Below are 11,710 nucleotides of genomic sequence, written 5' to 3'. Positions count from 1 at the left end.
CCTCTGCAGATGGTGGCTGTCTGGCTTATTAGAATGGGACGCCTTTCTTTCCCATTGAAGAACCCAGACGCCCTGGGCTGCTGGCCTTCTCAATTCGGCTTCCTTATGACCAGGTCCCTCTCCCTCGGTACTTTCCCCTTGAATTGGGAGACGGTTATCCGATGTCAGCCAAGAAAACGAGTGGTGTTTTCCTGAGACTGCCATCATAGTCGGTCATAACAGCCCTAAATTTTAGGGGGATTAGGACTTGCTTATTTACTGGTGGTTGGACTTTTATTTTGTGGCGATGTCGCAAATGAAGATTCTGGTGGGTTGTATGCAGGAGGTGCTTTAGTAAAATTACAGTGATTGAAAGAGACTCAGGGTATTGAGAGCCTGTGTTTGCTTTTTCCCTGACAGCTAAATGGTACATGGCCGAGTGCGCCTTCAATGAAAATCCCATCCTTTTTGGGAGCCGACGAAACAAAATCGCATTCGTTTTCCTCCGCCAGATGCCTGGCTTGTTAGTAGTACGACTGGTATTAAAGTCATGTAAGTTACTCCTTGATCCATTCCGTTATCGCTGGATGGTCACTTCTGTAGTGCGGACAATTCCCGCCTTGAAGGGGCCATCGCCGAGTATCATCTCCTCGCTTCCGGATCGATTTCCGCCGTCGGAACTGTCGTTCTTGTAGAAGGTAGTCGTGACACCGGTTTCGCCAGCTGCAACGCCATCGCCCTCGAGGCGCCGGTCGCCAAGCTCGAAGTCGTTGTTGCGCGAGAAGTTGGAGACGTTGCCTGGGGTACGCCCGCCCCCTGTTAGCCGCCGAGAGTGTGCGCCGTACGAGCGATTGCCGTAAGGGGTCGAGTTGTAGTAGGAGGACAGCTTGAGTGCTTTGCTCACGAGGGGCTTTAACGAAGGGGCGCAGGCGGCGATCATGCCAAGATTTAGCTGGAGGCTGCATTTGGTCAGTCAAGTTAAATGGTCGAGGGCTACCGGAGTAACTTGCAATCCCCAAAACTGGATCCATTGGTTGCTAATGGTAGTAAATTAGCATGAGATTATTGTAGAGGCAGAGAAGCGTAAACTTACAAGGACTTATCCGTGTCTGTTGCGAAGGCGATCTGGAAGATGGCCTTCAGGATACCCATCACAACGGCCCTGTTACGTCGCGAGTCAGCACTGTGACGTCCTAAGCGTAGGGAGAGTAGATGAAAAACGCACATGTATCCGAGACTAAGGATGCCAATAAGGTATAAACGGGTTCGAAGTTTCATTTGGAGCGTCCAGATGATCGGTACGGGGAAGGTCGCGAACAGGACATCGGTGAATATGTTGAACGCTATGCAAGTCAGCAATTAATCCTCCTTGAAGACGGGGAGCGAAAAGACGCACATGTATTGATGAGGGAGAACTGGATGAAGAGAGTTAACGGATAACACTTTCCGTCAATGCGAGTGTCCCAGTGAGCGGCCATGGGTTGACAGTGGAGGAAGAAGGTCATCATTCCCATGAAGCTGTATGCCGAAACGAAGACTGATGATTGTCAGTACGCGAGATCCTCTGCGGATTGTCTTGACGTCCGTAGGATTTAAGAAATCGTGGAAAAGTGACGTGGAGAGACCCACCGATGCTCGACCACAGAGACCAGAAATACCATTTGCTCTGGCTAAGTCGCAGCAAGTTGAGGGCAATCGAAATCTTGAGCAGAGCCATCGCGCATGTGGCAGAGATGATGGACTGCCAGAAGCCGACTTTCTGGAATTCGATGTAGTCCAGCTCTTCGATCGTAGCCCTATGTCGTCCAAGACCGTGGAACGACTGGAGAACGAAGATGAGCCATCCGATGAAGGCGCATAGCTAGAAGAGAACAAGTCGTAAGCACTACTGTTTTCTCTAACCACCTAAAAGTAGCGTTGCTCAACTCACCCCCGAAGCCATCATGGTCCAGTCATCCCGCCCGGCAGCCTTGACCATTCCCAGTCGCACGTAGAGTCGCAGGCCGACAGATGTTAGTGCCAGGAAGTGAAAGGTCGTCGTGACGGCGAGGATTCGACCCACGTTGCTCTCTGCCGCCGTCGCCGGGTCGAGCACGACGACTGAGCCCGAGTTCGACATTGCGATGGTCGTTTCGTCAACTATTCCGATACCAAGATCAACCAAGACCCGGTAGGCTGGTTTGTGAAGGGCCTGCAAATGGATCCCGTACACAGACCCAGTGGGATGGTTTAGAATTGGAGAGGACACTCTTTTGAACGCTGATCTTCGAGAAATCGATCTACGGGAATGCGAGGTACAGCACTGACAAGTCGGAGGGGGCTCCGGTATTCCACCCTTACAACCCAAATGGACGCCGCGAGAAACACGCAACCTCATGTGCCGTGCCATGCCATCGTGCGTTGCCACTGTAGTACCCGTCTACCGCCTGCCCTGTTTCCTCACCTCCTGTCCTTGTCGAGACGCCCTAGGGAACCGTTTCTTTTTTTTGCTAGACACAGCCCGTTTAGGTTGGACGTCTTGGGTCATAGACGAGGACATATAGTACAAGGATCCAACGACAAGCACACGAGTTGGCGTATGAACAATTCTAGAGAACCCAGCTCGATTGCAACATTGCCCGGCGACTGGGTCTGGTTGAGGGGGTTCCAAAGCCCGAGTCTCAGAGGCGACTACAGGCCCAGTGCTGTGGGCCTGGCACCAGGCACACTGTTGGTCAACGCCGGGAATTCTAATGCAGATTGCCAGGGGGATCCAGGACAGGCGGAATACGCCTGCAGCTGGAGGGAACCTGGCACAGGATTCACACCCTGGGTCGTGTCAACAGCCTCAACTCGACTGGGGCCTAGTGCCCTTGGGAGTGTCAGGATATGCAAGCCTGTGGTCTTTGTTGCTAGTGAAACCCGGTGCCGGCTATGGTAGCCAAAGAATGCGCGAAGTTGTTCATAAAAAGTTATAAAGCCAAGTTTTGCAGCTGTAAGTGCTACTCTGCCCGGCAGATTTAAGCTGTTAGTGCGAGACGCCTTACGCACAGGCGTGAACTTGAGTTAGGAGAGAGACGGGTATTGCGGGACGGAAGACTCGAGGGCCCACTGCGGACGCTACCTCCCGTTCTCCGTGTGGATGCCAACAGGGCAGAATCGACCTCGTACCCTGGCTGCTGGATGGCCTGATTTTGTGAATCTCCCAGACTCCTTCCGGCCAAGTTGAGGGTCGACGATCATGGAGGCTGGGTGATGCTCATACTAGGGCCCCGGACTGCCGAGTGGGAGTTGAATGATACGAATGCCATGGCGTGACTCTATCTGAACAATTGGGACGTCAGGGGGGCAGACGGCATCTACCAGATTCAGATTGCTCTCATCGTACACGAGCAATAAGAAATATGGGAAGGCGAGCAAAGCCTACAGAGAGTGGTGAGACTTTTGCATCTCGGCTAGAGCATGTCCTACAGAAGAACATCGCTTGGCTGGCAGGCTGGCCCGCAATTCTTAGCTCTAACTTGTCTCCATCTCCACCTCCACCCCAGGCACAGGACTATCGCCCCCTTGTCCTTATGATTTACCGGTAACGGGATGGCTTGGCTCCACACTTGACGTCAAGCCTGAATGAATATGTGATTGGCCAAATCACAAGTACTCCGAGTGGGATGTGAGGTAATTGTTGCTGTGAGGTGTGTCAGGCGGAGGTTAAATGTGCCAGGTTGTGAACGGTTTGAGATTCATCTGAACTGTTCCTGCGCTTGAGCATTTGGGATGATACACTTCTATTGACTCGGACTTTGAAGCCCTGTGCGTCTGGATGATCTTAACGCTTGTATGCCTTGCATTGCGTGTCTTATTTACTAATAAGTGCTAACAGCGTACAAATGTGTTGATTTGTGGATTTATTGTGGACCACTATAGCATGTTTATCAGCATCGACTGACTTCCAGCTTGACGGATGAGCGTGGATTGTGAGGGAGACTCAGTCTAGTAAGTCGAGCCATCGTCAAATATAGGATAGGATTATGCGGCGACTAGGGGACTGAGGATAACTGGCCGGAAAATTGACAGACAGGCCCTATTAGGCCCCGGAAAGAATGCCCAATGACAGGAAACGGGAGAATGACGCTATATTCTGTCGTTGCAAGCGACGGTTGACGGCCCACCACGACTGCTACACTGGTACCAAGTGCTGACTTGACTCGGGGCCTCTGGTAGAGACCGAAGAACCGAAAGACCCCGCTGGATGGTACTGTCGTAGTCCCCCAAGGTTGTATAGTAGAGGGATGTTCCTTAATGGAAGCTTGATCCCACGTGGGAGACATGACGGTGTGCATGTCAAAGCCGTCAAGTGTTGCTGGGTGCGTCGGATTGACAACAGAGCGATATCGTTTCAAGGTTCAAGGTGAGCGTAGACTGTCGAGATGCTCCACTGGGACTCTAGACAGAGATGTAGGGCTATAGATAGACATTAGAGGGTATTCGTGTTGGAGTCCGCAGGTCCGGAAAGCCGGAGTTACCACGCCTTGGCAGGCACCCCCATTTGGTAAAGGAAACATGCTCACGAACGGTCAATATATTGATTGGAAGCGCTCTAGTCGTACAATTGCCTGAAATATCTGTCCCTGGCCTTGCTAGAGGCCTCAATTCACACCGGAAGAGTGACGTTGAGGAGTGGTGGGCATGATGGGAATCCACAAGCCATGGGGTAAACTCCCGCTATTGACGCCACCCATGCAGCCGGGACGCGCTGGAAAATGAGCTGAAAGAGATGTGGGAAGGGATATTGGTCTAGATAGCACCAAATTGGAGCATTTTGCGTGCCGCATCTGGGCTGTTGATGGGCAAGGGTTGTCATTTCGAGGGAATCTAGCTGATAAAAGGCGGACCCTGTAGCCACAGCGGTCTAGTACAGGGCTGTAATTAGCGTTATGTTCAGTGCGCGGGATGCGCAGACCAGCGGTTCTAGCGGCGGATCCGGCCCGAGCCCCCACAAGGAAGCTCCTGGAGATAAATTTACAGGGCGTAGCGCGGGTACGGGCTCCGGGAATTAGCACCTGGAACTGGCGCTGCTTCAGCATGGCCTCCTGGCAATGTAAATTAATTATCCAGTCCACCGCCAATGCCTCCTCTCCGGCGGACTAACAACTGCAAGCAAGGACATGGCGCCAGGGAGTACATTGGACTATCCCATGAATAGCTCCGTTACGTGCGCTTCTGGCTGTCCTTTTGCCTGCCCATGCCTACGCGCCACGCGCCACGCGGCGCCGAGTCTTGGCTCTTCAGGAACCCCCGGAGGAGTTGATGAGATGACACGTCGACGGTGGTGGAGTCCACCCTCTTCTACGGACTGCCATTGCAACCTACTCTGTAGTATTTAAACGATGCCATCGACGCCTCGTCGCTCGGATAAGCCTTTGCTGGCCCATCGACCTTGTTTCCGTAGGATCGTATCAGTCACTTTTTTTCGGGTCCCCAATCTTTACCCGCCATTCGTTTACGCAACCCAATTCATTATGTCGCTCGCAAAGTCCATGGTCAAATTCCTGACTATCGCCGCCCTGGCGACGGCTGGCAAGTGCACTCTTGAGAAGGATGTTGTTGTCATTGGTGGAGGTGCTTCCGGCTCTCACGCTGCATTCCGCCTCCGCGAGGATTACGACAAGAGCATCCTCTTGATTGAGAAGCGAGACCATCTTGTAAGTCGCCACTCCTCGGGTGTACATATGCCATGTCCTAACCAACACTTAAGGGTGGCCACGTCAACACTTATGACGCCGCTTCAGGCAACAGCTACAATTACGGCGTCCAGTCGTTCGTTGATGTCCACGGTGCCGCTGAGTTCGTCAATGAGCGCCTTGGTGTTAAGACTGCGGCTCCTGGCCGCACCTCTACTACTACCCGCTACCTGGATTTCACCACCGGCGAGGATGTTGTTTACAGCGCCCCTACTTCTGCTCAGTTGATGGCGGCCCTTGCCAAGTATGCTGAGATCTGTGCCCAGTACGAGGACAAGCTTCTGCCTAGCTTCTGGGATTTCTGGGCGCCCGAGGACATCCCCGATGACCTGCTCCTCACCTTCGGCGACTTCGTTGAGAAGTACGAACTTGAGGCCCTCGTTCCTACACTCTTCAAAGTTACTGGAATGGGTCTCGGAAACGTTTCCAACGTCCTGACAATTTGGGTCATGCAAGCCTTTGGTGGCCCCATGGCCCGATCGTTCCTCGGCACCCAGTCCACTTTCGTCCCTGCTTCCGGCCGCAACCAGGACATCTACGATGCCTTTGCTGAGAAGCTGGGCGAAGATGTCATGTACTCCGCAACTGTTGTGAGCGCCAAGCGTTCTGACGAGGGCGTCCTGCTCACCGTAAAGAGCAACAACAACCAGACCGTCACCGTCAAGGCCAAGCGTCTCCTCCTTGCCATTGAGCCCACCGAGAGCAACCTTGCACCCTTCAACCTGGATGACGAGGAGCACGCTGTTTTTGACAAGTTCTCCTACTCTGCCATCGGTGCCGGCATTGTATCCAACCCGAGCCTGCCCACCGGATATTCTCTAAACAACCTGCCCGCCACTGCTTCTCCCAACAACTGGCTTGTCCTCCCCGAGCTGGACTTTACGGCCCGCTTCGACTACATGGGCACCGAGGAAGGCGAGGGCCGAGATTACTTCCGTGTTCTGGTCATCGGTGACGGCAACCTCGACAGCACCGGTGCTAAGGAGCTGGCGCAGACCAACTTCAACGCTCTCATCAAGGCTGGCGCCATCGACACCCCCGACTCTTCCGAGTTGGAGTTTGTTGCCTTTGCCGAACACGGCCCCATGCACGCCCGCGTGTCGGCCGATGAACTCAAAGACGGCTTCATCCAAGACCTGTATGCCCTTCAGGGCCTCCGATCCACCTGGTGGACCGGTGGTGCCTGGTTTGCCCAGTTCCAGACTCACCTCTGGTGGTACAACGACATTCTCATTCCCAAGCTGATCGAGAACATGTAAATTGATCTTGAAACGGGAGGATGGGGATGATGGCAAACTTGAGGGTTCTTTATGTTACTTCATGTCTAATATTAAGCACGAACATAGGTATATATAATGCATACACAGTTCTCGTGGACTCGTTACTTCTAAACATAGTTTTTTCGTGATTCATGTTAGTTAAATGCTGTGTGCGGTCTATTTCTTGCGTTTCCTATGGGTGTTTTCTCCCCGTCTGCTAACAGATCGCCCCAGCTCAAGGGTGACAACCGTATGTCCTCTCCTGTAGCCCATTTCAGTCAAACATTTTTGCAAGCGGCACAAAGACAACACACATGCTCCTCCAATATGTGACGCAGGTGCCCTTGGAAATAATTGCGATAGTACGTAGACTTCGGAGTCGTCGCTGCCAAGTTGATGAAGCGTTTCTTGAGCGTGAGTGTACCAATGAGTTTAGAACCGTGCTTAACTCCGAAAAGGTTTGACCATCTGGTGCAAGTTTAGTTCGCCAATAGTTATCTGGGAATAGTTCCTCGAACCCAACTTGAGTCGTTCACCTTAAGACAATGGGGTGTGTACCTTCAAACTCTCTAGGAGGGGCCCGTGATTTGGTTCCATGATCCGATCTCGTTGGATTAGTGATTGAGTCAAAGGAGTCTCGAAGATTGATCTCAGGGTGATGACGCCCCCTAAAACACTGAGTTCATCTCCCGGACTGTCTGGGTTGAGGAATCCAGCTGCCTTCTTTGCGCCTGGGTATCCAGTCATGTGTGAGATGTTTTGTCGATCAGTATTAGTAGTAATTCCGGTGAATTGTGTAGGAAGATTATGCCAAGTCGAATGCGACGCGAATAGACTGGAGTCCTGATACGATCTTCTTTCCAGCTTCCGCAACCCGAGTGATGATCGCTTGCACTGTCCCTTACGTCGATGCCTCAAGTTCCCCGAGGAGAGTCATACGCATTCAGTCGCCTCCCGGAACAGAAAAGAAGCCATTTAATTCGCTCAAATAGCTTATCGCAAATGCTGCATCTGAACTGGGCGAGGATGAGACCGGAGTTCCATTCTGGCTTTCGTCATGGACTTAAGATCAATCGTTCTGGCGATCTGATTAGGGCTGTAAATACCCATGGGTACCCACGGGCGGGTTACCCGAAGGGTACCGATGGGCAGAAAGTTACTACCCACAGCTACCTGTGGGTTACGGCCCATCACTACCCAGCAGATCAAAAATTAAATGGATATTAAATATGTTTTAGCTTATATTCTGTTAATATCTTATAAAATATGTTTAGTATATTTTATTTTACTTTACTTTATTCTATATAGTTTTAAATAACTTTAAATCCTTATGTTTTACGCCCTAGATCTTATTGTGCTTTTGGCGATTTTCCTCAGCCATGTTGCTTTGTGTTCCAATTGCTAGATTTATTTTGGCATCATGGCTCAATTGGCGACGTCTAACGTATAATCTCCAAGAATAATATCCCGTCAGCATGATCTTCTAATTCTGACTTCTTGCACTGCGTTGGATGCATGTTAAGAGGAGTGATCGCTTTCTCTGGACAAATGCCCCTGCAGTTTGCTTCTAGCAAACAAGCATTTCCTGTGTATTGATGCGCAGAAAGGGAATTGAGCGTTGCTTTAGTTAGGAAACCTGTGTAGTGGAAACCATGCCGCTTTGCGAGTGAATGGATGCCCCGGTCGATAGCCTACTCAGGCTAAGCTTCATGGCGGGCCTAACTTGATGGATCACATCTCGTATATCTGACATGCTTCAATTTCATGATGTGTTACCTAGGTCAGGGTTGCCGAGAATTGCTCTGGAAGTGCCCATTGGATGAGAAAGATTGGGGACGTGTGGACATTGAGAATCCATTGTGAAGAAGAATATTCGTATGGACAGAAATATTGATGATATAATGATGGAAACCCTGTGAGCGCCCGTCAAAACACTTCCTCATATTGAAGGCGGCCAATTCAACACGCAATCATGGACATCCCACGTCTATTATTACCCCACAAAGTTGCCATTTCGATGGCAAAGCACCTGGCGTATCGCTATGAAATCGGTCTGCTTCCGTCTAAATTCGTCTGATCATGAAATAGACTGCTCATATGTGAAGGGACTTATTTGGCCAGAATCCGAATACCACAACTGTTGCGGGTGTTTCGACTGCCCTTCTATGGATGTGAGGCCAATGCGGCGGGATAGCTTGTGTAACGAAACCTAGTGGCGTTAAGCATATTCACACATCAACGCACGCCATCCTAGACAGAGGTCATTTTGTGGTGCCGGCCGCCGGTTTAAACCGCAATTATTTGATTACAATACTCATTGACCGGAGCTTACCTCTGTGTCAATGGCCTCCGTCGCCTTTCTTCGGCCTCAGCCGCTCTTTTTTTCTTTTTCCATGTCGCGTGATATTGGTCTGGGCTCAGCTCGCCCAGCTGAACAGCGCCCTCTCCACCGCCCCGAAACCCACTGCGCATAGATCCGTAAGTAATTTCAGTAATTGCCGCTGAAGGGTTGGCCTGGAATTTGGTTAGAAGTCCCATCCGCTTGTGCGGGGTCTGAGGCAAATGGCAACACCACGTAGCCCCCAATTGACCAGATCTCGCTGGATCAGCGCTCACGGTAGCATTGCATCATCATAACATCCCGGAATAAGATCATCGAGCATCCGTACATGGACGCTAACTCGGTGGATCGAATCGGCAGCGATCGAGCTTCCGGCAGCTGACGAAGCCGGACAGACTGCAGTATGAGGTGCAGACTATAGTATGAAGGGCCGGCAGACTATAGTATGAAGGACCGGCAGACTGCAGTATGAAGGACCGGCATAGACGAGGCAATTCTGAGCCGCCACACGGCGTTACGAGTGCGGAGAGAGCTCTCGCGAGTCATGGACCATGTCGAGGACTCTCACGAGTGGATCATGATGCACGCCAGATCTGAAGCCGGGCGAGATTTATTTCCTATCAACAGCCATTATTGGCTGCCAACTGGAGAAGCCCCTTCGGCAATGGTGGATTCTTTGCTTCTATTCCTAGTTGCCGCCGTTCCCGCTGCATCTACCCTTGCCACGCCAGTACCGCGCCCTGCCAACCCAACCTCTCCCCGCGATGCCTTCCCTATCCCTGCGATTCGGAGATTCGGACGTGGAGCCCGCGCAGAGCTGCGTCGACGAAGTGAATGCGGGATCTCGACGGCGGGGAATCGGAACAGCCCGCCAACCCGCTAATCACATGGCCCGATGTCGTGCATACGTGTCAAGCAGCGTTGCTTTTTTGCGCCTCTGTGTATCATGTTGGTGCTCGAGTTGCATGGCGCCTTGTCCGATGGCCCTGTTGACTTGGTTAACCGCTGTGCTTTTTCGCGGTGGGGCGTACATGACAACTCATCAACCAAGGATGTTGGAGCAATTGGCCTTCGCTGTATTGTATCTCGATCAGGGATCAGGGAGGGAGCATCACGATGCTGTCCAAAGCCATTCGGGATGTTTAGGATGCTTGTCGGCAATATCCTGTCGCTCAGAGCCGTCTTGTGAGGTTATTGCAGTCTCGAGCGGGCTATATAAGACTTCATCTCGAGCCCTCTTGGATCAAACTTCTCATCATCCACTCACCCATTCTCAACACTCAACTACCACTCTAAATCTTCACTCAATACCTCCGTCTTTCACCAACCACCACCAACAATCAACATGTCTGCCCCCAGCGCGTAAGACTCCCCTTCCTTCAACTCTTGGTTTGTGAGCACCTCGCTTGCAATGACCAATCGAGCTTGAACAGCCTTAAAAATCCCATCTGACACTTTCTAGCCTCTCCAAGAACGCCTACCAGAGCGACTCCGATTCTGAGCGTGGTGGCAAGAGCCAGTTCGTCGTTCCCCTGCCCACCGCCACTGGCCTCTCCAAGCCCGCTGGTAATCATCGCAGCCACTACAACTTTGAGCAGCTTCTGACAGTTTCCTTCAGGCCAGCTCCTCAAGGGTCCCACCGATGAGAACGGCAAGAACACCTCCGCTGCTCTCCTTGTCGGCATCAAGCTCGACCTTGAAGCTGAGGTCCACCTGACTGCCCGCGTCAAGGGTGATATCTGCGTCGGCCTTTACTAGCCAGACTCCTTTCCACCTAATCTTGGAAGAGATGTCCGATCTCTAAAATGTGGATTGGTTCATGGCCCTGCTGATGTTTATGATTGAGCGGAAAGCATCTCAAGTAATGGGATCCTTTCTAGGTGACCACAGGGCCTGGGGTTTTGGATTACGGGTTCCCTATGTTTCTCATGACTTTGCACTATAACACCAAAAATACACGCATGAACGACATATTAAGTCGTCTTAACATCATCTTGCCAATCTTTGCTTTGTGAAAAATCCAGAACGATGCCTATTGAGAAGCAGTCATGACATGCTCTGGAGATGATTCTAGGTCCCCTGAGAACTGTGCTTTGGCAACTACAGGAGTGTGTCCTGTAATTGATACTCAAGGCATCGAGACGGTAATTGCCCGTATTAAAAATCGACTCTGCCGGGTATTTGAATGCCCGAATACGCTGCCTGAGCAACTCCGACGTGGTGTGCTTCGAAATCAGGGTAGTCGACTGGTATTAGACACACCCCCAGTGTTGTCTAGATTGTAAACCCTCTAGCGAACGAGTTCGTAGGGTGGGCCAATCGGTATACTGTGAGACGAACTTCATGCACACAAACATTCCTTTACGTTCTCAAGGATTCTCTACTGAGGAATGACCGCAGCTGAACTGCAG

General features: G+C 51.5%; 4 protein-coding genes across 4 annotated transcripts; 3 read left to right on the top strand and 1 right to left on the bottom strand.

Annotated features, from left to right (window-relative positions):
* Nucleotides 1–952: 952 nt before the first annotated feature.
* On the bottom strand, nt 953–2,098 carry BGZ61DRAFT_427561 (uncharacterized protein; the record flags this gene model as incomplete). The annotated part of the gene is made up of 6 exons (XM_046243707.1): nt 953–1,016; nt 1,073–1,141; nt 1,205–1,322; nt 1,376–1,516; nt 1,609–1,840; nt 1,910–2,098. The coding sequence occupies 6 exons, from the start codon at nt 2,096–2,098 to the stop codon at nt 953–955; spliced, it is 813 nt and encodes a 270-aa protein (XP_046099529.1).
* A 138-nt stretch (nt 2,099–2,236) lies between these two features.
* On the top strand, nt 2,237–2,983 carry BGZ61DRAFT_458582 (uncharacterized protein). Its single transcript, XM_046246780.1, has one exon. It carries the CDS (start codon nt 2,267–2,269, stop codon nt 2,897–2,899), a length of 633 nt encoding a protein of 210 aa, XP_046099528.1. The 5' UTR covers nt 2,237–2,266; the 3' UTR covers nt 2,900–2,983.
* A 2,512-nt stretch (nt 2,984–5,495) lies between these two features.
* Nucleotides 5,496–6,958, top strand: BGZ61DRAFT_361961 (uncharacterized protein; the record flags this gene model as incomplete). The annotated part of the gene is made up of 2 exons (XM_046241317.1): nt 5,496–5,660; nt 5,714–6,958. 2 exons carry the CDS (start codon nt 5,496–5,498, stop codon nt 6,956–6,958), a joined length of 1,410 nt encoding a protein of 469 aa, XP_046099527.1.
* Nucleotides 6,959–10,644: 3,686 nt separating this feature from the next.
* Nucleotides 10,645–11,057, top strand: BGZ61DRAFT_536564 (uncharacterized protein; the record flags this gene model as incomplete). Its single annotated transcript, XM_046254421.1, has 3 exons — nt 10,645–10,661; nt 10,762–10,865; nt 10,918–11,057. 3 exons carry the CDS (start codon nt 10,645–10,647, stop codon nt 11,055–11,057), a joined length of 261 nt encoding a protein of 86 aa, XP_046099526.1.
* Between the last annotated feature and the right edge of the window lie 653 nt (nt 11,058–11,710).

Source organism: Ilyonectria robusta, assembly GCF_021365365.1.
Source record: "Ilyonectria robusta strain PMI_751 chromosome Unknown BGZ61scaffold_21, whole genome shotgun sequence".
Taxonomy (NCBI): domain Eukaryota; kingdom Fungi; phylum Ascomycota; class Sordariomycetes; order Hypocreales; family Nectriaceae; genus Ilyonectria; species Ilyonectria robusta.
This window is presented reverse-complemented; position numbering and strand designations above follow the sequence as displayed.

Excerpts from the sequence above, each read along its gene's own strand:
- BGZ61DRAFT_458582 (XM_046246780.1), top strand. The coding sequence starts at position 2,267 with ATGCGAGGTACAGCACTGACAAGTCGGAGGGGGCTCCGGTATTCCACC.